The 24,813-nt window shown below is 51.4% G+C and overlaps 1 protein-coding gene across 3 annotated transcripts in view; it reads left to right on the forward strand.

The window, feature by feature from the left end:
- Positions 1 to 24,813, forward strand: part of RBPMS2 (RNA binding protein, mRNA processing factor 2) — a 48,865-nt gene that overhangs the window by 14,701 nt on the left and 9,351 nt on the right. For 2 of the 3 annotated variants that reach the window (XM_077828913.1, XM_077828912.1), the window contains exons 2-6: positions 9,263 to 9,340; positions 11,155 to 11,193; positions 12,740 to 12,802; positions 14,721 to 14,871; positions 15,495 to 15,643. In XM_077828913.1, the coding sequence (XP_077685039.1) occupies positions 9,263 to 9,340; positions 11,155 to 11,193; positions 12,740 to 12,802; positions 14,721 to 14,871; positions 15,495 to 15,643 (480 nt within the window). Of the gene's footprint in view, positions 1 to 9,262; positions 9,341 to 11,154; positions 11,194 to 12,739; positions 12,803 to 14,720; positions 14,872 to 15,494; positions 15,644 to 19,763; positions 19,836 to 24,813 lie in introns of those variants that run through there. The other variant, XM_077828914.1, reaches the window with a different exon arrangement.

Genomic DNA, 24,813 nt, shown 5'->3' on the forward strand with positions numbered 1-24,813 from the left:
TCTAAGCAGGCCAAACAGCATGCTTCTGGGGTGTGATTTCCCTCTGAGAACTAAGCTTCTAACTGAGGCCACTGCTGGGCCACAGGCTTTGATTAGCTCACCCTGAGCTGGCAGCTAAGATTCTGCAGCTCTCCAGGCACTCAGTCCATAGGTGAGAGAAGTCCCTTTATAAAGAGCAGGGGACTGGGATTAAGGCATGACTCCTGTTCCCAAAGAACCACACCAGAGTTGCTGTGACTCTAGCCTCAACAATCAGCTACAGAAAAACTGAACTTGCAGGGACATGTGGTTTGATTAATTAAATTGCTTTAGTCTGGCTCTTAAAAGGGCAAAGTACTAAAGAGGGGAGGAATGCAATAGACTGGGGGCAAGAAGGGGACAGTGACCCATCTACTTGGTATGTTTGCATTTTGAATGGCGCTCCATTTCAGAGACTCGCCAAATCTGCTCCCTCTAACATGGTGCCGAAGTTCCTGTCATTAACAGGCTCTGCTAGAATATCTGGGACTGAAAGATTAGGCTGCCAGCAAATGTACTATTTGTAATCTTCATGGTTAAGATTCCAAATGTTCCCTTCCTGCCGTTTTTGTTTTGCAAGCCCCATGTTCCTTGCATCACTCAAGCCTTATAAGTCCCGGGTTTTAGAGCAGGCCGCTGCCTCACAACATTCCATCCAGCTATCGTCAAGTGGCCCCAGCTGCATCTCATCCAGAGCTGACACAACTCGGCAAAACAGCAGCCGTGCGCAGTGGCCGCATCGCCTGTGAATGGGATGGGGCTAGCAGCACACAAGCCCTGCACCACTTCCTCGTGGGCAGGGCACACAGCACCTCAGGCCTTAGAAGAGGCACAGCTGATGTTCAGAACCACACTGTGCCACTGACAGACCTCCAGGGCTAGCAGCAGAACTCTGGCAAAGCCAAGAGCACCTGTCTATACTGACCTCTTTCCTGCACCGTCCCTTTGTGACCGCCTGTATTGCACATGGACACGACTCTAGAACTAGGCTTGTCACAACTTGATTATCTCACAACTGACTTTAGTTTTGACTTCCTTTTGGGGGATGGGGGGCCGGGGTCGGTCGTACAATTTAGTGACCGTTGAAATTCAAAGTGAAAGGTCTAACCATTCAAACCGAGATTGCCTGACCAGGGAACTTGATGTGAGGCTGTGCTTTCTGGCTTCGCTTAGCGGTAAACTTAATTTACCAAGGGAAACCTCTTAAGCTTGTGTATGGCTAAATCAACACTTAACAAGAAACCAAATCCTTTAAACCCTATCTGCAGCTTGTTGAAGGGGTTTGCTCCTTGTTGAGGTGCTCTGATTGCAAGGCTTCCTAAAAAGTTCACTTATCTGCTACCAAGCCAGGGAGGTGGAGTTGTTTGGACAACCTTGGTCTGTAGGGCTCTGTTTGCTCCAATGGGCTTCAAGATCTCTCTTGGGAGTGTGTGTGTGATATAAAGCCATAATGTAGGGTTTTTCTGCCTCAGAGCCTGCTGGTCTCTTGCCTATCCATCCTGGCAGCCAACAGTTCATCTTGGCTGCCCTCTAGCTGTTTGAGGGGAAGACTGTAGGAGAGACCCTTTTTTCACCCACCCTTGACTCTTGCCTGGGAGGGTGCCACAGATTACTTTCCAGGCTTCCCACAATGCTGTGGGAGGAGGGGAAATGCTGGGTAATGCCCTGTCTCTGTACCAGGCTTGTTGCTGTGGGGTCAAGCTGTTTCTGGCCTCTGACATACTCAAACCCCTCAGGATGTTTAAAATATGGGGTGATCTAGAAACTAAGCATCTCTTGCCACTACTGAAGCTGCTCCCATGGCCCTGAAGCTGGGCTGCTTCCTGCTGCTGCTACACTGCCAAATTTCTCCATGCACAGGCAACCCCCATGTTCTGGGGCCAGGGACCTGTTCCAGTGGAACTTGCTTTGGGTGAAATTGTAACATGAAGCCACATTGCTGCAGTGTCCTGCTGTTAGCCAGCCTAGGGATGCAGAGGGGCTCGTCCTGTGGAGTAAAGCAGGAGTGGGCCCACACTGAGGCCTGAGCCAGCAGTGTTGGATTCTAACCTGATCTTGGATCACTAAACTACTTAGCCTTCTTGGTGGGAGGCCTTGCTTAATCTAAAGTAACAGACTTATCTGGGGTGTGGGGGGGAAGATCCAAGCCCATGACTATAGGTATGAGGAATCAGGAGGGCCCAAGTGATTTGGGCACTAGGCTAAATATTTTTTATCCAGGCTGGATTTATTTAGTAATGGATGTCAAATGCCACTAAGTCTCTTCCCCCCCATCCCCCACAGTGAGAAGGTGGCTGCTGTGAAAGTCACTTTCTGCTAGTGACTAAGTAGCCACACGAGCCTGTAGCTGTCAATGAGGAGCTAGTCTTATGATCTCAGATGGGTTGCTCCTGGGTTAAGATGAAGCAGAAGGAAAAAGACAAACTAAGCAGACAAAAGTGTTGCCTTGAGGATTATTGTGGGGGCAGGGGGGAGATACTCTCACCTGCAGTAACTTCCTAGAACCTTTAGGAGTCATGCCAGCATGCTTGTCTGACACTGGCCATCAATGATATGTTGGCTGGTGTAACTCTGGCTTTTGGGGGTGGGGGGAGAAAGAGAAATGGCTCCTGTGTGCAAGTGAGAGTCAACAGGAGACCACTTCCTGTAGCCCACCTCCAAAACAGGGTGAAATCAACTCCCTCTACCATGGGCAGGGTCTCTCATTGGAGCAATTGAGGGTCCTCGGACCAAGTTTTCCACTACTCTGGGGATTACTGGACCCAGAGCTAGTGGAGTCATATGGCATGCTGGCCTATATCAAACACCTGTTAAAGCAGAAGGTTTGGAAATGGCAAATGACACACCTTGTGTCTTCATGCATTTCAAGTGCACAAGTGATCCCAGCTGGCGGGACAAGACAGCCATGGCATTGTCCAAGTTACCACCTCAGTCACCTGGCTGAGTGCTGGTGATATAGGAAGTGATAAGCCATCCTGCTTCCTTCTCCCAGGTAGTTTGGGTAGAGAGTTGGAGCTGGGGTGGGGAGAAGCTTCTGCTGTAGATCGGGTTGGGATGGCGCTGAGTATGGTACAACAATACAGTGGTGTGGCTGGGCTAAGCATGGACAGTGTTGGGGTGCATGCCGGGAGTGTTGGTCACAGCCTAGGCACTCCAGGCAAGAATTGGCTGGCTTGGTTGCCTGTCTGAGGAAAATACCTTGTTGCTGGCAGTGGATGGATGCAGGTTCCCCCAGATGAGTCTCACGCTGCCCTCCAGCTGGTGTCCAAACAAGGCTTCCTGTCATGGGCTGGTGCTTGAGACCTGGGTCTCTGCCATGGTGCTGAAAAGATTCCATTCCCACCACACTGGTGGTGAGACAATATTAACAATGTGGTGGGGGTGGAAGGTGGGGAGCCTCTCTGGGAGCCATCACTGGCAGTGGAGCCCTTTCCTAGTGTAGATGGGCTAGTAATTCAGAGTGGGATACTAATCATTTCCACCTTTGTCCTGAGTCTGACAGAGCTCTCAATGTACTCTCCAATCTCCTGGGTCTTTCCTGCTCATGCTGTTCCCTGGGACCGTCTCCACATCACTCTTGTCCTCATAAGCTAATGCTGCCTTTCCCTTCTAGCACCAGGCTTGCTGATAACAGAGTGCAGGGCCACTTTCAAAACCATCTGACCTGTATCTCGCTGCACCGAGAACATCCCATTCTAGGCCCTGAGCACATCCTGAAATATTGAACAGGGAAGGCCGTTTCACATGGCTGATGCACATGCAGGCCTAGCACTGGTGACGTGACCACTGACTCTGCAAAAGATGGGCTAGTCTCTTCTGAAAATACACAGCAGATGCTCTCCAGCCTCCCCATTAGTGTTTCTTGCTCATCAGCTACATGCAGGTTGTGGCTGAGCTGCTGGGTCCCTGGCTTGTCTTAGCAGCTCTGACCAGCAGTTGCATGAGAACCAGTCAGTACACCTCTCCAGTGAGGCTGCAGGATTGACTTGCACAGCTTGATAGTCCAGCTGCAGGAGCTGGCCATCACTCTCAAATGCTACCCCAGGATTTGCCTTGGCAAGGGTCCAGCCTGCTGAGACCAGGTACAGACTAAAGGAGGCCCCTGATAGGTAGAAGGAACCTAGCAGGCTGAGACCATACATACAGCAAAGTGGATTCCACAGGTGGCCAGGAATGGAAGTGGGTTGGGGTAGGCAGGACAGGACCAGGCATTGAGCAGTTTTTAGTCACTTGCTGGATGGAATAGTCTGCTGGATTTTAATGGTTGCAGGGAGTAACTGGCTGTGTCCCCAGTGAGTTAAATGGTAGTCTAAACAGGCCCCAGGGACTATCTCTTACCTTAATAAATTCCAAATTCTCCAAGCTGGTCTTCCCCCAGAAGAATCTTTGACTGCCAAAAGCCATAGTCCCAGCAAGCATCAGGAGGGCTCCTGCCTTCCCAGAACTTTATATTGTAAAAGGTATTTGATTTCAGTAAGCATCACCTGACTGTAAACCAGCTGCCTAGCCAATGGCCCTAGGTTCATTGCACCATTTCATTACGTGGTACAAGAGCTATTTGTCCAGTACCTAGTTCCTGGAAGCTCCTGAGTGATTCAGTGATCGTGGGCTCTCAAATTGTGGTATGAAGCAAGGAGACAGAAGTGCAGAACTTCAAGGTATTCCTCCTTTTAGCCAATTGTCCATCTTCTACATTTGAGAAGCAAGGGGATTGTGATGTATGCACTGAGTGAAAGTACATGGATACCACAGTGATGGGCCTGGCATAAATATCCCAGAACTTTATATTGTAAAAGGTATTTGTTTTCACTCCAGCTCAGTGAGGGCACAGACCTAACAAGCCACTAGGATAGGGAAGTGTCATGATCTCAGACTAAAGCATCTCCTGGTGCTGGAGTAGATCTCCAGGAAGTGGCTCAGTTTGATACAGGATAACTGTACCCCTCCATCCACATTGAAACACCTTTGGCCAAGGGAAGGGCACACTGAGCTGAGAAAAGACAAGTTAATCCTGTACCCACCTAGTGTCTATTGTGAAGCCTTGCTCAAGGGGCACTTCCTAGCATGCATAGTATCTCATCAGGATTAGAACCCAGGTGTCTATAGCAGACCAAATGGCCACTTAGCCTTGCCTGCTAAAAAGGCCCTGCTGAATCTGTCCTGGGATATGCAGCCAGTAAAATGGAGTCACAGTTCTAGTATATTTTATAGCCTAGTGACTGGTCCACAGAAAAACTGTCTGCTGCTGCTGCCAGCTATTGTAGTGACCCCTGCAGTAGGCCTGTGCTGAGTCCAGGGGTCAAGCTGCAGGGGAAGTTATGCATACATTTATATTCTTGGGGAAACAGCACTAAGCATTAAGGCTGCCAAGTAATAACCAAGACTGGGAGATGGAGATAGAATTTAGGTGCCCATTCCAGTTCAAAGGAAAGATAGGATGACTAGTAAGAGGCCACTATGGCTCCATCAGGTGTTCTCTAATGTCCTGAAAATCAAAAAGGAACTCTACAAAATGGAAACCTGATGAAATTAAGTACAAAAGAACACTTCCTACATCTTATGCTGAGGCTAAGGCACAAATGACTTACCTAGCAAGGGAGGCACAAGGCAATAAGATTCTTTAAATATATTAGGAACAAGAGACACAGGGAAGTGTAGGTCCTCTACTTAGCAGGGAAGGAGAAGTTAAAAACTGATATCAAGTAAGCTGAGGTGCATAATGCCCATTTTGCCTTTCTTCACTAAAAGGTCAATATTTGTGTTGAGTAACTTACAACCAGGGGAGGAATGCAAGCTAAAAATAGGGAAAACAGAATATTTATACAGATATGTTCAAGTCAGTAGGGCCTGATAAAATTCATCCTAGGGTACTTAAGCAACTAGCTACAGCAATCTTAGAGCTGTTAGCAATTATCTTTGAGAATTCCTGGAGGACAAGAGAGGTCTCAGAAGACTGGAGAAAGGTTCTATGTTTGCCCATCTCTAAAAAAGGTACACCAGGAGGACCCAAGGAATTATAGAGGAGTCCACTTAACTTCAATACCTGGAAAGATACTGGAAAAAATTTATTGAACAATACACTTGTAAGCACCTGGAGGGTAATAGGGCTTATAAGGATTAGCTAGCAATGATTTGTTAACATCATGTCAAACCAACTTAATTTCCTCCTTTTGATAGGATTACTGATCTAGTGAATGGAGGGAAGCAGTAGATATGAAAAAGCCTTACTAAAAAAAGTAAGGTTTGAACAGTTTTGCATGACATTCTCATAAGCAAACTAGGGATATGGTCTAGATGAATTTACTATAAGGTGGGTGCATGAATGAAAGACTGAACTCAGAAGTTACCAGTGCCTTGCTAACACTTTGGAAGGGTGTATCTAGTGGGGGTCCCACAGGGGTCAGTCCTGGGTCCAACACTGGCCAATATTTTCATTAACTTGAATAATGGCATGGAGAGTAAGCTTATGAAACTTCCTGATGGAAGGGGTTCTCCAAAGTGCTTGCAATTTTAAACTTGTCCTTTTGAGTTGGTCTGTAAGTGTCTTTATGACTTTCATCTTGTTGAGTTCAAAGTACTTCACTTAGAAAGGAAAAATCAAATGTAAAACTATAAACTTGGGGAATAACTGGCTGGGGGTAGAAGTGCTGAGAAGGAGCTGGGAATTAGTGGACCATAAACTGATTTTGCAGCTGCATCACATTGACAAAAGGCTAATGTTCTAGGTTGTACTAACAGGACTGTTTTTTGTGTACAAGACACAGAAGGTAATTGTCCTGGTCTGCTTGACATGAGTGATTCCCCAAGTGGAGTACTGGCCAATTCTGGGCACCACTCTAGGAAGGATGTGGAGAGAGTCAAGAAAGAAAGCAACAAAAATGATAAAAGGTTTAGAAAACCTGACCTATGAGGAAAGATTGGAAGTGGGGAACTCTATTTCCAGTCTGGAGAAGACTGAGGTGTGACCTGATAAGCCTTCTAATACTTCAAGGGCTCTTATAAAGAGAAGGGTGATCTTGTTCTCCATGTCCTATGATGGGAGGACAATTGAAGTAATGGGCTTAATCTGCAGCAAAGGGAGGTTAAACTCAAACAGGCCTCCAGGTAGGAGGTTGTAGAGTCCCCCTTATTGTCCAGCTTCTTTTTAAGAGCTTCCAAACACCTGCCAGAGATCTAGGCTTCCTTGGCCCTGCCACAATACAGGGCTGGACTTGATGACTTCTTGAGGTCCCTTCCAGCCCTACATTTCTAAGATTCTGTGACTCTTCAAGGTCTCAAGATGCTGGACAGAAGACCAAGGTCCAGAACCTTGGTGCAGGTAGGGTTGAGCACCATGGAGAGTGCTACAGTTTCCACTCTGCTTGCAGCCTTGGTTGATGAACTTGTCAGCAAACAATGTCCTTTGACAGCCGGGTCTTACTGCCTCCTGCATGATGTCCACGTCATGCCTATGGATGTAGAAAACATCACAAACTTTGTCACAGTGCAGAATCTAGCAGATCTGTGGACTGCCTGCATCACTATACAGGTCAGGAGTCTGGATCCTCTTACAGGCAGATCTGGGTATGTTAAAGGTATTCCATAGGCACTGTTTGTGCCAAAACCTGAGCATAAAATGTGCAAGAGTCAGTCAAGCCAACCTTGCTGAGATCTGGGCTTCCTCCAGTTGCTTACCACATTCAAAAGTGGCATTGTATGCTCTTCAGGTACATTGCTGGGAGGAACACAGTGCTCTAAGCTGTCCATTGAGGCATGAAGGGGTGTGCCCTGAGCCTGCCTGGTATTGTCCTCTGGGTTGCCCCAAGGCTTATGGATTTGCAGGGTTGAGCCAGAGATGAAATGTCACTCTGATGCCATCAACTCACTCCATCAGTGGACTCTGCATGTGGTGTGACACTGAAAACCCCAGTGGTGACAATGAACAGTCTCCATTGGTTGTCTTGCTGTCATTTTACTTTGAAGTCTGTACCCAGAGGCCTAGTTCTGGGCCCCCTCACTTTGCAGGGAGTTCAGTAGGTTTCTCAGAGCATTGGAGGGAAACAAGCCCTCTGGAGAAGTCTAAAATCAATAGCCATAGCTGCTTTGAGACTGACTGGGGTGGGAGATGTGGGTAGCATAGAGCACTCCTCTGGAGAACAAAGTTAACACACCTGTATGTAAATAGCAAGAATGGAGATGTACTTGAGATGGTACCAAGAGGAAGACAAAAGTGAGGAAGGAAACTTCTTGATGAATGACTGGACTCTTGTTGAGAGAGGCTGCTGGAAAGGTTCAGCAGCAGGTCTTTGATCAGCCTGGCCTTTACAAGGGTCACTTCTTGTTCTGTAGCCCAATGAGCACTTGGGACTAGATATTACCCTACACTCTGCTCAAGAGACCTGAGACCAGTGTGGCTAGATCCTTCCTGCCCTGGTGATAGGGACGGAGCAGGTAGAACTTCTGTGGCCCAGCAGGATGTTCTGGGGCTGTGTACTCATGCCAAGATGATGGGCAAAGATGGCCTCTTGACTAGTGGAAAGCTGCAGTATGTCAATCCCATTGTGTGCTCGTGCACCCAGCAAGATCTTTGAGGCAACACAGCTTATCAAATTTCCTAGCCAGTAGACCTTAATCCATGCTCATGTATTTCTGAGCAATGTCTCAGGCCCTGCTCTAGTGTCCAGGTCATGTTGAGGCACAGGGTCTGGGCCTAGTAGAGCCATAAAGGAGCACACAGCTCTCTTTTGGGTGTGAACAGCAATTTTACATGGTTCTGTAACTTGCACCCCCATGAGATGCTGGCTCAATGTACAGCTCTGATGGGCCCACCCCATCATGAAGGAGGATTTGCAGTGCCTCTGAAAGTGAGCCAGCAGTTTGAATGACCTCTCTAGCTACACACTCCTTCCCACCCCTCCTTCCAAATCTAGGAAGCTTGAGTGCTAAAGCAACATTTTCCCCCATGAATGTGGTGCCATAGGCATGATGCTGCACACACCTGCCCTCTAGGGCTCTGCAATGATCATACACCCTTATCCTGCCACCTAGATACTTAAGAACTGCCTAAGGGAAACTGAGGCACTCCCACACTATTCAGAGGAACATTAAGAACAGTCCCACTTCATCACACTCTTCTTCCCCATCCCCCAGGGAAAGGCCTAGAATGCGAAGGGTGATGTATTGAGGCCATGTCTCTGAAATGCATCTGGTATCTAGCACTCCAGCCTCTGCCTGCCAGCACTCAATGTGGGCCCCTCTCTTCTAGGTACGGACACTCTTTGTCAGTGGCCTTCCTGTGGACATCAAACCCAGAGAGCTCTACTTGCTCTTCCGACCGTTCAAGGTGAGTAGGTGCAAAACCAACCTAAAATGGGCTGCCCCACTAGCAACATGCTGGTTGGTCCTCCAGCTGGCCTGCCTCAGCTGCCATCTGTTTGAGGGAGTTTCTTTGGGGGCAGGGGGGAGATGATGTTACTGGGTCTGAAAGTCTATTGGGAAGAGTGAAGGGACCTGGGCTGCTGCTCAGTGTGGGTCAGGGGGGAGCCCTTCAGAGTAACCTGCTCAGTCACAATAGTGAGGCATCTAATGCTGGTGGCAGTGACAGAAGCCTCTACTGGGGAGTAGAGGCCATCCCCTCTGCCCCAGGCACTGCAGGCCATCAATCCCTCACTGTCCTGAGCCCAGGGTTGATGGGAGTTTGGCACTCACCATACCCCACTGTTAACCCAGAAGGTGCCCCTTGGGGCCCTCTGGTGGCTTCTCCCTCTCACAGGAGCTCACACCAATGTACTAAAAGCCACAGCAGGTGCTGCTTGCTCACTCCCCACTGCACTGGAGAGCCCTAGGGAGAAGGATGTCCCCTTAGAGCAGCAAACAGCAGCCAGAGCAACATGGGAGGTGAAGAGCTCCCCCCTGTCGCTAATGTGCAGCGGGTGAAATGTCTGACCCAGGTGTGAGTCAGATTCCCTGTGACAGCTGAACTCTTTGCTGGGTCATCACAGAGGGGCTGGGGAGTAGCTAAGCTGGGTAGAGATGCTGAACCACTACCATGACAACTTCCCCCTCCAGTGTACCTGGAGAACAGGCCTGTTCATGGGAGTGGGGGGCTGTACCACCCTTCCCTGCTATGGCAGACTCCTCTTTCCAAACCCTGCAGGTCCTGTCTGGATGAGAACCTGCTGGGCCTTGCCCTAGGCCATGGGGTTGGGGCACAAGCAATTCTGCCATAGACTTCTGCAGAGGTGTCCAGGCTTGCTTGGGGCACTGCCTCTAGTGCTAATGGCCCTGTGCACAGCACTGCACAAACCTGACCACTGGTGGCACAACAAACCATCCTTCCTGGGCAAATCCGGGTGTAGGGGTGTGTGTCTGGTCCAGGAAGCTGTAAACCCAGACTATGGGCTGAAACTAAACTGATGCTGGTGCCCTGGTCTGCAGTCTGTATAGTCCAGGCCAGTGGCAAAGCCTATGGTGTCTGGACTCCTGGGGGTGTGCAGAGTGCCTAAGATTTCCAAAGGGTCTGCACTTCCAGTCCAAAATGTTTTAGAACTCCGCTAATGAGAAAAGGTTGAAAACCACAGGTCTAGGCAGTGCTGCTGCTCTGGATGCATGGGGACCAGAAACAATAGCTGACTGGGACCAGGATACCCACTCCAGTATCCCATCCTTCTCCCCCCTGCCCCCCATTCAGTAATCTCTTGTTCATCAGCTGGCAGTAGCATCCGCTGGGGTTAACATGCTCCAGCCCCCTAGCCATGCTGGCATCTAGCTTCCTGAACAGACTCTGAATCAAAATGAACTTCAGATGCCTCCTCTGTGCATCTTCCTAAAGACCTAAATTCTGCTGTGAGCAGCCCTGGGGAAGCTGCTTTTGCTACTAAGTAACTCTTCACAGGCTGTCCAGCAGGCACAGGTGGGAGCCTAGCACTTGTGGTGCCTGCCAAGTTCAGCAGGGTGGGAGGGGAGAAGGGGGACCAGGCTGCCCTTGCTTGGGAGGAGAGGCTAACCTAGCTCAAACACAGCTGGATCATCCAGAGTTATGCTTCAGAAACTAGCTGGGGCTGGTGGGGGATTCCTGAAGTCAGTTGTGTTGTCATGATGCCTCACTGGTTGTCTTGCCTTTAAGGAGTCATAACTTTCTGGTTTCTCTCTCTCCAGGGCTATGAAGGGTCACTGATCAAACTAACATCAAAACAGGTAACTCTTTATTCCATCTCTTCTCCCCTCCCCCCCAGCACTAGTTCCATGGCTTCTGTTGTTCTGAGAGCAGGGATTAGGTTCCCAGGATGGGGCTCAGGGAGGATCCCACAGTCCCTGCAGGGTGAACTGCCATCCTCTGGTAGCCTGGGTGCTCTCCTCAGTTCCTGCTCACACCTGCATCCAGACCCTGTCCCCCAGCCCATGATACAGCTTTCCCAAATGCCTTTCCAGCCATCTTTGCTGCATGGCTGGGCAGCAGTAAGCCTTGGAGTGGGACCACCAGTGACTCCACCCTGGGGAGTAAAACACTGAGCCCACCTGGTCTGTTCCACTTCTCATCCAGCTGAGCGCAACGAGGCAGCAAGCATCTTACAGGCAGACTAGACCAGAGGCCATTTTGATGATGCAGGCTTTGAACAGTGGTGGGCTAGAGGCAGTCTAAAGCTGTGGAGAGATTCTTTGGATGAGGGTTGCCCAGCCTAGGCAGGGCACAGACCTGTGAGCTTATGGGACCAGCTCAGCGGGTGCTGCATTGCCTCTGCCTCAGATGTGGGAGCTGTCACCCCAAGCTGACATGTCCCTGCTGTCCTCTTACTGAAAGCTGTGCTTCTGTGTGAACAAAGCTGGCATGCAGTCCAGTGCAGCCCCCCTCCAATAATGCTGGGGAGGGGTAGCCACAGAACAACCCCAGTCACCTGCTTGGGAGGCAAGTGCTAGCAGGAAAGCCTAGTAACAGGAGGCAGAGCTGTGAAGCTGCCAACTCCGAGCCTCTTAGTGTAAATCCCTATGGATAACTGGGGCCCTTCTGCCCTAAGTACTGGGAGGTGTCACACCTTCCTACAGAGCTCCCTGGACTCCACAGTTGGGGGAAGCAGGGGATGAAAGCTTAATCCATGACCTGAGCTGGCTGGCTGCATGGAAGTGGTGGTGCCCCTTCACAAAGGCTATATGGGGTATCCCCTCCCACCCCTGAGGCTTAAGCGTGTGCTGCTCTTGCAGAGGTAGGGCAGTTTGCTGCCCCATGTCCATGCAGCTCTCTGAAGATGTGAAATGACCAAGTGAGAGAGGGGCTGGGATCTGACCCTTAACCCAGTGACTGCCCTGCCCTTGTCTGCCCTGACAAAACTGTCCCCCAAACCCAGACAAGCTTGAACACCAGTTGGAACTGCAATTCAGACACTACTCCAAGGCCAGAGCTGGGGGTGAGTGGATCTCAGTGCTCTTGACCAAAAGCCCTGTGGTGTCTGGCACTGACTGGCCTAATGATCCATCGGCAAATTCCCATGGTGCTAACAGAGCAGCCCTGGGCCCAGGCCAGAAGAAGCACATTAGAGGGTGGGGAATGGAAGCATGGTATGAATCTTGGGCTTCTCTCTGAATTTTCTGCCTCTGCACAGATGCCTCTAAGATATGGGTTAGAGCAGCCACACTGGCCTCTTGCCACTCTCTGAATGCTGCAGGATTCTGGTCTGGCTGGGGCTGGCAGCTTGGGGAGGACTAGCATGGGAGGAGGTGCTTGGACCTAACCTGTTGTCTCCTCCAGCCAGTTGGTTTCGTTACCTTTGATAGCCGAGCTGGTGCTGAAGCAGCAAAGAATGCCTTAAATGTAAGTACCCATCCATGTCTCCAGCTGGGGCCTCATGTGGCTAACCAGCCCCAGTGTTCCTTTGGAGATCTGTAACCCCCACCTCTAGCAGCTGATGCTTAGTGCCACTTCTAACCAGGCAGCAAGGTAAATGGATGCTTGGCTTGTCAGCAGCATGTGAAGGATTCCCCACCCGTCAGCTATACCCTAAAGCATTGGAGGGCAAGGATCAGTACCTGCACTAGGTCTTCAGCCTGGTCTAGAAACCAGCGATAGCCAATGCAATGCACTTCATCTGTTCAGAACTCCTCCACAGCTAGGTAACACCTCTGGCATTATATTGTGAGCTGGGCAAAGCAAATACTGGAAGCTTCCTTCTATTCACTGCCAGCTTGTCCTCTCCCTTCCCCATCACACCTTTCTACTGAAGACTAAAGGCCTCCCATGTCTGGGTCTCTAGGTCTGAGGTGAAGGGTTTTCACTGCATGATCACAACAGCCTGCTTTATTCGTAACCATGTCTGAAATGAGACACTAACTGCAAAACCAGCTTGTAAGACTGCAGTGTAGGGTGGGGGTGGCATAAAACTTGGGTGAGTTCTGGCTCCCCTTGGTTGTGGGACAGTCAAACAAGCAGAGGGTGAGTCTTCAGTTCATGGATTCCAGGGCCAGAAGAAGTCTCTGTGATCCTCTCATTGGACCTCTATAGCAATGGTCAGATTCCCCATAATTCCCTTTAAAGCTAGAAAAACAGCCAATCTTCTCTGGAGAAGCTGCTGCAATCCTTGAAGTTCTAGTGAAAGTAATTAACCATCAGAAGTGTACACCTTATTTCTGGTCTGAATTCATCTTGCTTCAACATCTAGTCATTGGGTCTCATATCTTTGGTGGCTAGACTGAAGAGCCCATTAACAAATATTTATTACAAATGTAGGAGCCTGTAGGCTGAGCTTGGTGATACCTTTCATGCCCTAATTTGCAAATGAAGATGTGAGGACTACAGACCCCAGGTTCCCCATTGCTGGGTAGCAGTTTGCTACACCCATGTCGTGGCCCTGCCAGAGGAGGGCTGCCTTACTGATAGTGCTAAATGGCTACATGCCATCAGGCAGGGAGGGTGACAAGTCAGTTCAGCAGAAAGCCTCATGGATAGAACTTCTGAATTCCCCCAGCACCTGGCTTACAATGGGCCCTGTAGATCTGTGGGGATTTTTTTTATGGCTTCATTTCCATCACCATGGCATCAGGTGTCTGCCAGGGACTAATGCGCTTGCTGGCTCAATACACTGAGCATTATCCTTGCTGGGATGTGATGAAGTGCACACCTGTCCAGCCATGTGTGCCCCCACCCATTACTTAGCATCCTGCCCCTAAGCCATCTAATAAAAACCTTGCTAAGGTGACAAGCCAGGCTATTGCATGTTGGGGAGCACATCTTGCCTCCCCCTACTTGAGCTGAGCAGCTGCTGCCTGTGGCTTGCTCAGGCTCACACTCCTGTCTTTAGTGCAAGAAGTTTGCAGCCTTTTCCACACTAGTGCATCCCCACCCAGGTTTACCAGGAGTCTAGCCACACCCACTGCCAACAGGAGGAAATGCCAGTGTGGACAGGGCTCTCCAATCTCCAGCTCTGTCAGATTTGCTCTGAGCAAAGCTCACCCACTCTCTGAAAGATAGTGCTGTGTGGGGCTTGGAAGTGTGCACATATGGACAGGACCAACACCAGATGGAAAAATTCCCTAGTGCACAGAAAGTTGGAGAGTCAAGCAGTCCATTTCTGGTCTAGTGTTCCCTGGCCTCACCTCACTCTGCATAACTGGTTGTAGTCACAGGTTGGGCTCTGGTCCCTGGCTGGGGAGAGGTGACTAGTCACCTCTCATCTGAACCCACCTGGGGAATGGAATTGGCTTCAGTGCAAGACTCTGTGCTCCCCCTCCTGCAGGGCATCCGCTTCGACCCAGAGAACCCCCAGACCTTGCGGTTGGAGTTTGCCAAAGCCAACACCAAGATGGCAAAAAGCAAGCTGATGGCCACACCGAACCCCACCAACATCCACCCTGCCCTGGGCGCACACTTCATCGCACGGGACCCCTGTGAGTAGCCACTGGGGCCGCATTGGGAAAGGAGGGGCTCTACAGTGAAGCAGGAGTGGGCACTGCAGCTGCTTCCCTTGTTGCTGTCTAGGTGGCCATTAATGCCCACATCAGGCAGGAGCCTGGCCTCAGATGTGCAGTCACTGCTGGCTGTTGGGAGGGCACTGAAACTGGGGAGAGCAACTTGGTCCTTCACCCACAGCTGCAGCAGGGCCCACCTGTGGGCTTTGCTGGGGCAGCCTGATTCACATACAAGGGGTCACCAGGTGTAGATAGTTCAGAGCACTCTGCTATAGAGGCTGCCATGCTGTCAGGGTTAGCCCACCCCTTACCCCCCAGGGCAGGAGAGGTGGCATCAGCACATCAAGCCATAACTTCCCTAAGCTTGATCACTGGTGGCTGAGCTGCACAGGGCTCTGGGTGCAAGGAGCTATTCAGGGCATGGAGGCAGAGGAGTGGCTCTCCAGAGGAACTCCCAGTTTGGTTAGATCTCTCATCTCCCCTTGGGGACAGGGACTCTTGGAAGCAAAGCAGTGCTGAGCCTCAGTCTTACTGCTGCAGTCAGCTCTGCTCCCTCTCAGCACACATCTCAAACGCTGTCACCACTGTTTCTAAACCTCTAGATGACCTGGCTGGAGCAGCTCTTATTCCGGCATCTCCAGAGGCATGGGCTCCCTACCCACTGTACACCACAGAGCTAACCCCTGCCATCCCCCATGCCGCGTTCACATACCCAGCTGCTGCTGCCGCCGCTGCTGCCCTTCACGCTCAGGTGAGTCCTGCCCAGCTGCCCTGCTCCAAGGGAAGCCCTCCTGCACCTTCTGGAGAACCATTAACTTGGAGCCTTATTTGTTCCTTCTCTCTGTATGATTGGCTGGGCCATTGGCTTCTGCACCTTGACCCACCTACTGAGCAGGAGAGTGCATTCCTGTGCTGGTGCTCTAAGTGAACAGGCTTGCTGGGGGCCCTGACGAAAGCTTGAGTTCACCTGCCCCACAGGCAGTGAAAGCCCAGACACTTCTGGCACTGCAGGTTCAGTCTGCCTGGCTGCCAACAGCAGGGGAAGCCTGCCCTTGGGACTTGGCTGGCTGGCAGTACATCGAGCCAAGCAGAATCCTGTTCGGCAGGGCCGGTGGAAGGAAAGGCTGGCAGATCAGTGAGCTGTGCAACCTGCTTATGGAGGGGCCGGTCACAACTCTGTCGCCGAGGCTGAGTTCCATGTGCACATGAGACAGGGGTTCCACCTTCATGGCTCCTGAAAGGGAAGGTGTACTGCCAGCTGGCTGCATGTACACAGCTCAATACAAGTTTAATTAAATTAGGTACCTGAGAGATTTGGCTTTGTTCTGAATGGTGCTTTTCAAACTTCTCATCGCTAAAACTAATGGGAACTTTGTGCATGGGCTGCATTTGAATCAACTCAGTAATAGCTAGGGAGTTAATTATTGGTTATGCTATAGGCTATAGACAAGGTCAGGTCAACAGCTCCGATGACCACTCCAACCTCAACCAATTCTTGCCCTTCTGTAGCTTTACTGGAAACAGGATCACTGCATGCAGGCATGAGGTAGACTGGTCGTGTGTCAGGACACTTCACTGGTAGATGACTCTGCCTACCTTACCTGTTACTGATCTCTGATGTTCTGTGCCCATGTGCTAGCTTGGGGAGCAGTGCTTGAAAGGCTCCATATGGCTCTGCTGCACCAGGGCAGCTCTAGAGGGGAACTGAGGCAGAAGCCTTGGAGCCCATAGGGAGCCTGGTCCTCAAGCCCCATGTCCTAGCTCCAGTCTCTGGCAAGGACCAGATTTACAAGCATGCTGCAGCTGCTTTGATAAAGCTTCACAACTGGAGCTTGCAGGCTGCTTTGGCATGCCCACGAATCTGCCCTTTCAAAGTTTAAATACGACTTAAGGCTGTTGCATCAGCTCCATAACCAAAAGCTGGTGGTATTATTTTTGGGCTCCTTGCTAAAGGTTAGTGTCTGCCAATGTCCTGTTTAAAATCCAAGGAATTCCAAGACCACCACACTAAAATGGAGCTAAAGTTGAGTTTGAATCCCTAAGGACAAACTACAAGAATGTTGTAATGGTCCCCAGACCAGTGACTGACCCCCCCCCCCCCCAACCTGTTGAGAGTTGCACTGAAAACCCAATCCAAACACATTAAGGTTTTGGATGCTTCAGCTTCTGCCTGTGGTGATGCCCTGTGCAGGAGGAGGCATAAGAACCAATTGTAGCTTAAACAAGCTTTTAATTCTAATCTGGGACCCACAATGTGCTAACTTAAACCTAGCATGGCCTCACCATGGGGAGGCAGAGGAAGGAAGGTTCAGTGGTTAGAGCCCTGCCTGGTCCATGGAAGATCAGGGGGGTCAATTCCTGCTCTGCCACAAACAGCCTTGTGTGACCTGAGCAAGTCACTGTGGCTCACTCACTTTTCCATCTGGAAGTGGGGATAACAGCCTGGCCCTGCCTCCCAGGGTGGAGCCACAGGGCTGTGAGGCCATAGAGGTACCATGGATAGTTAACCTTGTCTGGGAGCCTCCACTGTATATTGCTGCATCTTAATGTGTCTGGGTTCAGCTGATGTGCAACAAAGGGCCATGGTTAGTTGCTCTTGTTGTTGCCATGTAGTTCTGATATCCCTGCTTAAGGCATTGACGCATGCAGGCTTGTGTCCTGTATCCCATCCATCAGGACCCCTCAAAGACTGAACTAGAAAAACACCATCTCTGCCCAGCCGGGCCTCTTTAGCCTCTCTTCAGCCACTCATTTTGGCACTCTGCTACATAGGTGAGAGGTTCAGCAGGCCAATAAGCTGCATAGGGCCAGAATGAGCAGTGGCCTACCCTTGCATTGACTGACAGTCGCTTGGTTGCTCGAGTCCCTGCACTGCTGTTAGAGATCTGAAGTACACATGCCCATCCTAAACAGGCAGGTAGTGACTTGGGATACTGCACTCTAGAATGACTAGGGCTCTACATAATGAGACTCCTTTATCCAGGTTAGTCACCAAACCATGCCTCTCTATATAGCCTTAGGCTGCTGGGAGATGGCTAGAGGAAGGGTAAAATGCAATCACTGCAGCTGCTTCAAGAATGCCCTTGAAAGGGAAGGCCAGTTGGAAGCTTACCTGGACCAGAAGCCTCACCTACCCTTCCCTAGGACTTGAGCCAGAGGGGCACAGGCACTGACTTTCTTTTGTGCTGGGGGGTGCTCAACCCCAGGCCCTGCCCCCACTCCACCCATTCCCTGTGCATGCCATATCCTTGCTTCTCTCCCATCCCCCCTCCTGCATGCTGCAAAACAGCCAATTGTAGGTGCAGGGAGGGGGAGGTGCTGATTGCGGGGGGGCTGCTGGTAGGTGCTCAGCACCCACCATTTTTCCCCATGGGTTCTCCAACCCCATAGCACCCACAGTCAGCACCTGTGCAGAGGGATATTAATGCACTTGCTTTACAAGATCAGCTCTGCCCATCTAGCTCGTGAGAGTCACTCTAAAAGCTTTTTGGTTTGCTCCACTTCCAACAGGGCTGGTCTGTCTAGAGTTCCTCTTAGATGCCCTACAGGAAGCAGTATTCATTAGAGGTAAGCCCACGAGCAGGAGTTCTGCCCTAGGCAGTGCTGCCATGTTGTGCTGGGTGGCTGGGCAGATGGCACTAACTACAGTACAGCCCATGCAGCCAGAACAGTAATGGGTTAACTTCAAAACAGTAGAACTCTGTACAGCTCATCCACATGCCAGCAGCATTCACCTGGCCTTTCCCACTCCAGGGGCAGCGAGGGAAGAGGAGTGTCTTGCCAAGGACTGTGGTTTGATCAGGTCTTCTCATTAAGGTAGCTTTGGGACAAATATCCTCTCCTGCAGCTCTGAGTCACTACCAGGTTTCTCCCCATGCTGTGATCTCTAGCTGGCATGTCCTCAGAGGCATTCCCGCACAGGTGCTCAATAAAAATGTATGGAGTTAAACATTACTTAGCTGCTGCCAGCGCTGAGCCACTTAATCCATAGGCAGGAGCCCTCTGCTGCAGAGGCCTGGCTGGGTGGGGCTGCAGGGTGGGGTGAGATTAGATTGAGGACTAGTTCTTGAATTGTGGATAAAATCTTTGCCAAGCAAGTGGCCTTCAAACCCTGTTCTCAATATGCAACAAAACAGACCACTGGCCAAGTCCTCCATCCACACTGGCTACGGTGGCTAGAGATGGCACTGTCCTCCTTGCTGTGATGCAGCATACAAGCACATGCACCGTTCCACAGGTTCATTGCTGCAGCTTCTCCTTCCCAGGAAATCGGGGTGAGCAAAAATGCTGGTCTGCCTGGATGGTCCCCTGCGGTGTAGGACCTGGTCCCCCTACACTGGGCATCAGCAGGTTCATAGCCTGTTGGAGGGACTCCTGTAACTCTTTGGGTCTCCTTGGCCTATGAACCCCTAACCAATTGTTAAACTACCCCAAGTAAAGCCAGACCTGTGACATGGCTCACTTACCCATCCCTGAGGGACCCCATCCCCAGTGGTGCAGCAGCTGGAGAGGTGCGTACTGTTTGCCACCTTGAATAGAACTCTAGGAGTGACTTAGTGTAATAGCTCTGGCCAAGCTTGCTCCATGGGATTGGTGCACATGTCTCCCACTCAGATGGCAAGGGGTGGTACAAGGCTGGTCCAGGGTGTCTAGTAGCACTGAAGCTTTCAGTAACCTTCTCATTGACTGTTTCCTGTCCCACCACCAATATCTCTGGGAGGGCCACAGCACAGTGGGCTGGCATACTTGACTGCATACTGTGTGATGCTGCAAGCCTCTGCCACGGGGACTCCCACAGTGGACAATCACTGACTTAAATGATCCCGTCTGCCTTCCCTCCCTCTCTCAAATCCCTCCTTTGATGTCCCTAGTGAACGCCAGCCATGATGCCAGCGCAGGCTAGCCCTGAAGCTCAGAGCTGTCCCTGGAGATGGGACACCCTAGTGATGCCTAATTGCCGCTAGTGGAGTGGCTGTCCTACAGCTTCATTCCTAAGCATGATGGCCCCCACGTCTGGAAAGACTGGTAAGGTAACCATCTCTTCTCCAGGGTGCACAGCGGGATTTGCAAGCTTCTGCCCATCTCTGTAGCCCATATCTCCTTGGCGATCAGTGCATGGGCCTCACGCTACCCACCCACCAGAGCCTGGGGAATGAGATGCCAGGCATTCTTTCTAACCCACATCTCCAACTTGGCAGCACAACATGGCACCACAGCATGGCACCATCTTACATTGAACTTCTCCCCAACAAGCTAGGGTTTACTTAGCTCTGTCAGGGGCAAGGGGGCAGGAACCTCATTGAACCATGGCAGGGAAAACCTGCTACTTGGTGTCAAAGGAGTTCATCTCTCCCCGGCCACACCCTTGTCTCACTCATGTCACATGGTGGGGGAGGCGAGCAATGTGATGACGGAAGCACACAACTAAATTCTCTACTGTGCACGTTCGAGAACAGCACTTGTCAGGCACTTCCTTCCAGACTCTCCGAAGAGGCTAGACCCAGCCCCACAACATCAGGTCTAACCTTCACCTTTCCTCCCCAGTTAGCACAAACAAAGCCCGCTCCTGCCTGGGGCTCAGCTCCTCTTGGCAGACTGCTGGTGTTGCCAGGAGGCAGCTCCAGAGAGCCCTAACTAATGTGGTGGTGGGGAGCTGCACAGAGCAGCACAGCAATGCACTCCCCAGTGCAGGGGGAAAACATGGGGTCTGAAGAGGGGTCTTCACAGAAGAACATCTGTCACTGCAGTGATGCTCCACTCAAGCAGAGGGGTTAGAGGTGCCATGCAGGGGCACTCTGGCTCTCCTGGCCCAAACTGCAATAGGGAGGAAGAGGTGCCAGGAGGCTCTGCCAGCTCCTGGAGCAAACTCTGAGTCAGTGTGGGGACCAGGACCCTTGCTTCCTGTGGCTTGGGAACTTCTGTGGGCATGGCAGGTCAGTTTGCCCCATACCAACATGGCCCTTCAGGAAGGGGCCAGGCTGTCTGGCTCGCACTAGAAGTGCAAGGTAAGGATCTGCTATAGCCCCTACCGTTGCAGGGTCAGTGTCGCTGCTGCAGCATCTTGCCTAGGATGGACCCTCTGCATGGGGAAGTGTGGGGCTCTTGTAATATCTGTAACTTGTTCAATAAGCATTTCCATTCCTGTGCCTGGCCCCTGGTGGCACAGCTCTCCCACAAGGGAGCACCTCAATTTGCTCAGAGCAGACACACTGGGTGAGCCAACCTGCTTCTAGCAGCTGGCTTCAGTGACTGAAGCCTTCTCCAGCTCCCCCATGCTTTACCCTGGCTTCTTTTAGCCGCCTTGTCCTGGCACACAGCTGCCTTGGCAGGCTCTGCATGTAGCAGAGACCAGAAACGAGCCAAAGTATTCCCCATGGACATGGATTGGATGCAGGTGGAGAGCGGCGCACAAGGGGATGTATTCTTCCAGCAGTGTAGCCTGTTGGTGGCTGGTGGCTGCAGCAGGCACACTGCAGCCCCTGCATCCAGCTGCAGAGCTACCCAGTGACACATGCATGGCTTGCTGGTCAGCTCCCTTCCCCAAAGGGGTGCTGTCCCCCGAGTGAGCGGGAGGTGGGAAAGGGATTCCTCCATTCAACATTTGGCCCTCCAGACTTGGTGAGGAGGCAGCAGAACCTGAGGTTTTCCAGCAACTGGAGGCAGAGCCCATCGATGGAAGGGGAGGTCAGTGACTAGCTACATGCTTTCTCCCTCCCAGCTGGTATTTCTGCCTTGTCCAGGCTTAATGGGAGCAGGCTGCTCACTTGAGGGCTGGCATCGTGCCAGAACTGACAGTGGTGGCTGCATCTGTAGGGAGAAGCTGCAGCTGACTGTCCCAGCACTCACATTCCTGGTGACCTGCCAGCAGGTAGATGTCAGTGGGTTGGAGGGGCAGGGTAGGTAGGACAGATCCTGGGGGACTGCAGTGTGTGATGTCTCTGGACTGCAGTGTGTTTGGGTGATGTCTCTGGAGAGGAGCAGATAGTCAAATAGCTCTCCAGCTCCTGCTGGAGAGGAGTGATGAGAACCATTGTAGTGTTGCACAGGTGACTTCAGCTATACTGTGTGGCTGGCTGGCAGAAAGGCCAAGTAGAGTGAGCACTGAGGTGGCCTCTAGCAATTGGTATTTTAGGGGAGCAGCTTCCAGGGCCATAGGACTGTTGGGGAGTCCTGGTCTGGAGGGCATCTAGGATGTTAAATGTCATCTGATTCTTTCCCAGCAGAGGAGAGCCTGGTGCTGGAGAACTTGTGTTGGCTTTGAGGGTCTGGTGCACAATTGTCCTTTTGACATGAGGTCCAGCTTGCTCCTCTGGAGAAGGTGGGGACTTCTGACTTTCTGGAGGGAATGCAGGGTGGCTCTATACTTGGCTGGGAGCCAACATCTAGTCCAACATAATGTCCTGCCTTTGCAAGTCCATAACATTCAGTTGTTACCTGCCCAGTAGGATGAGAGCACTTCAGGTTCCCATAGCTCGGTGCCCAAGTGGGATTGTCTGAAAACGGGCTTCGTTAGTTGCCTGATGCAGGCTAGGGACTCTCAGGTGCCTTCAGAATCTATTGAAAGGGGGGAAGCAGCTACTTCTCTGGCTACAACCAGCTTGCTCAGGCCTAGCTGAATCTCATTCTGACTCCCACCCGGGTATAGATGCCTTTTAAGGCACTATGTCGGTGAGGCCTGAATGCTCATTGAAATGCCTCTCCTGAACAGCAAGCTGTGCCCCTACATGCTCCTTCCAGGGCAGGCTTGGTAGGGAAGAAGCTCTCCTCACCCAGCTCCTTCCTGCCTCCCCAGAACCAAGGCTGCTAGGAAACTTGGGCATGTATAGCAGGTGGCAGGCTAAGCGGTCTCCATGCTGCATGTTGCACTTCTAATGCCAGACCGTTCTGGCCAAATGCTGCTGCTACTTACACCCCAGCCCTCTGGAACACCCTGGGAGCAGATGGGTGCAGTCAAGTGCCTGCTGTTGCTTAGTGGTGGGAGGGCTGACAGTACTTGGCTAGACCACCCTAGTGGGGGGCAGTCATTTCCTTGGATGGTCACATCTGCGTGACTTCCAATCTAGATTGCTCTGGCCCCAATGGCAGGGAGGCAGTGTCAGCTGAAACCACTCCCCCAGTCTCCTCTGTGGCAGAGGGCTCCCTTTGGCTCTAGCTGGGCTCAGCTGCCATCTCCTCTCCCTCTGTGAAGACCTCCGCCTGCAGGGCAGGGTGGTGGCTGGCATGTTGACCTAGAGCCTGCTGGAAGTGCAGCTGCTAACCGCCAACGGCCGGCTCTCTTGGCAGCCGGACAGCACATTCCTGCCTGTGCCGTGCCGGGGACTCAGTGTCAGGGCTGCAGCTTTTCTGTCGAGGCACAATCTGAAGACTGATTCCTGGCAGAGGCTGCTAAGTCAAGTCTGACTCCAGGAGACTCTTCCAGAGCCGTACTAGGGGCTCTGAATTCATGCTAGTCCACCCCCCCTCCCTCTGCACCATGCCCTGGATGCCAGACTAGCTGGCTAAGTCAGTCTTATTACTGGGCACAAGGGGCCTGAAGCTGACAGAGCTTGGATTTTTTTTGGTTAGCAAACTTTAGTCACCTAGAGGCTGCAATGGGTGCCTTTGAGAATTGCTAAACTAGCTCTAGTCCATGCAAGGTGGCAAGCAATGCAAAGGACAGTAACTAGCACCTCTCTGAGGTACAGGAGTGTAAGGGTATCTCTACACTGCAATTCAACCCATGGCTGGCCTGTGTCAGCTGACTCTAGCTCACAGGCTGCTTAACTGCAGTGTAGATGTTTTGGGCTCTAGGACCCTGTGAGGTGGGAGGGTCTCAGAGCTTGAGTGTTTACACTGCAATTACAGCTCCTTAACCCCAATCCTGGGAGCTGCATCACAGGCAGGCTGCAGGTGTCTAACTGCTGTGTAGGGAGACCCTAGGTGGCTGCCCTAAGCCAGTCTTCCTTTTGAGGGACTGTTTGTTTGCCCTTGGGGCTGAGTGGCAAGAGTCCTGCACAAAGAGCAGGCAGACTGGGTTAGCTCAGGTGACTGAACTCCCACAAACATTCCAATTTCTTCCTGCAGGCTGGAGCAAGTCTTCAAACTTCCTAATATTTCCATGGTCAGAAATCCAGGGACCAGCCTGGCTGGGTTGGAGAGCAGTGGCCTGACTGGGTCCTCTTAGCTCAGCCTCCTGGCTTTTTACATGTTAACATTACAGCTCCCAGATGTTTGACACTTCAAGTCTACAGCTTGGGTCACTGCCTACTACCAAGGAGTAAAGCCTCCCTGTGAGCAGAAGGACAAGGGGGGAGGGACTCAAATCCTTGTACTCTGCAACGCAGGGGAAGCACTTGAAGCTGCTGCAAGTGAGGTGCTGGTTGCTGGCTCATGAGCTATTGGGTAGCAGATTCTCTACCACCTCTGCTGATACAGCCCTGTGCCCTTGGAGAAGACCCTGAAAACTCTCCCTGCTGATGTTCTGAAGTAGCAAGTAGCTGTGGTGTGCAAAGCAAGCTTGAAGGAACACTGGTCTTTGTGCTCAGACAAGAGATGAAGAGCTGGGTGCATGAAATGCTCTCCACTAAATCTCATGCAAAAACCCTTTTGGGGCAAAGAAGCAGCAAAAGCTTCCACCTGAGATGAGATCCCATTGTACTAGGTCCTGTGCAGACATAGGAATATGTGGTCCCTGTCCTGAAGCTCTCCCAGTATGAGTTGGGTGGGCTTGCAGAGGAAGACTCCACAAAGCTCCTGTGTGGCTTTTTGTTGTTGGAATCCTCTCTCCCAATGGCCATGGTGTGAACAAACAAATCCAAAAACCCATCGTTCACTCTCCTATCCAGTCCATTAGGACCTGAGCCAGCACTGGGGGATGAACAAGTGCCAAAAGACATTCTAGACAAGAGAATCCCAGCTGGATTTGTCAGATGCCTAGTTGTG

Source organism: Eretmochelys imbricata, chromosome 10 (genome assembly GCF_965152235.1).
Source record: "Eretmochelys imbricata isolate rEreImb1 chromosome 10, rEreImb1.hap1, whole genome shotgun sequence".
Taxonomy (NCBI): Eukaryota; Metazoa; Chordata; order Testudines; family Cheloniidae; genus Eretmochelys; species Eretmochelys imbricata.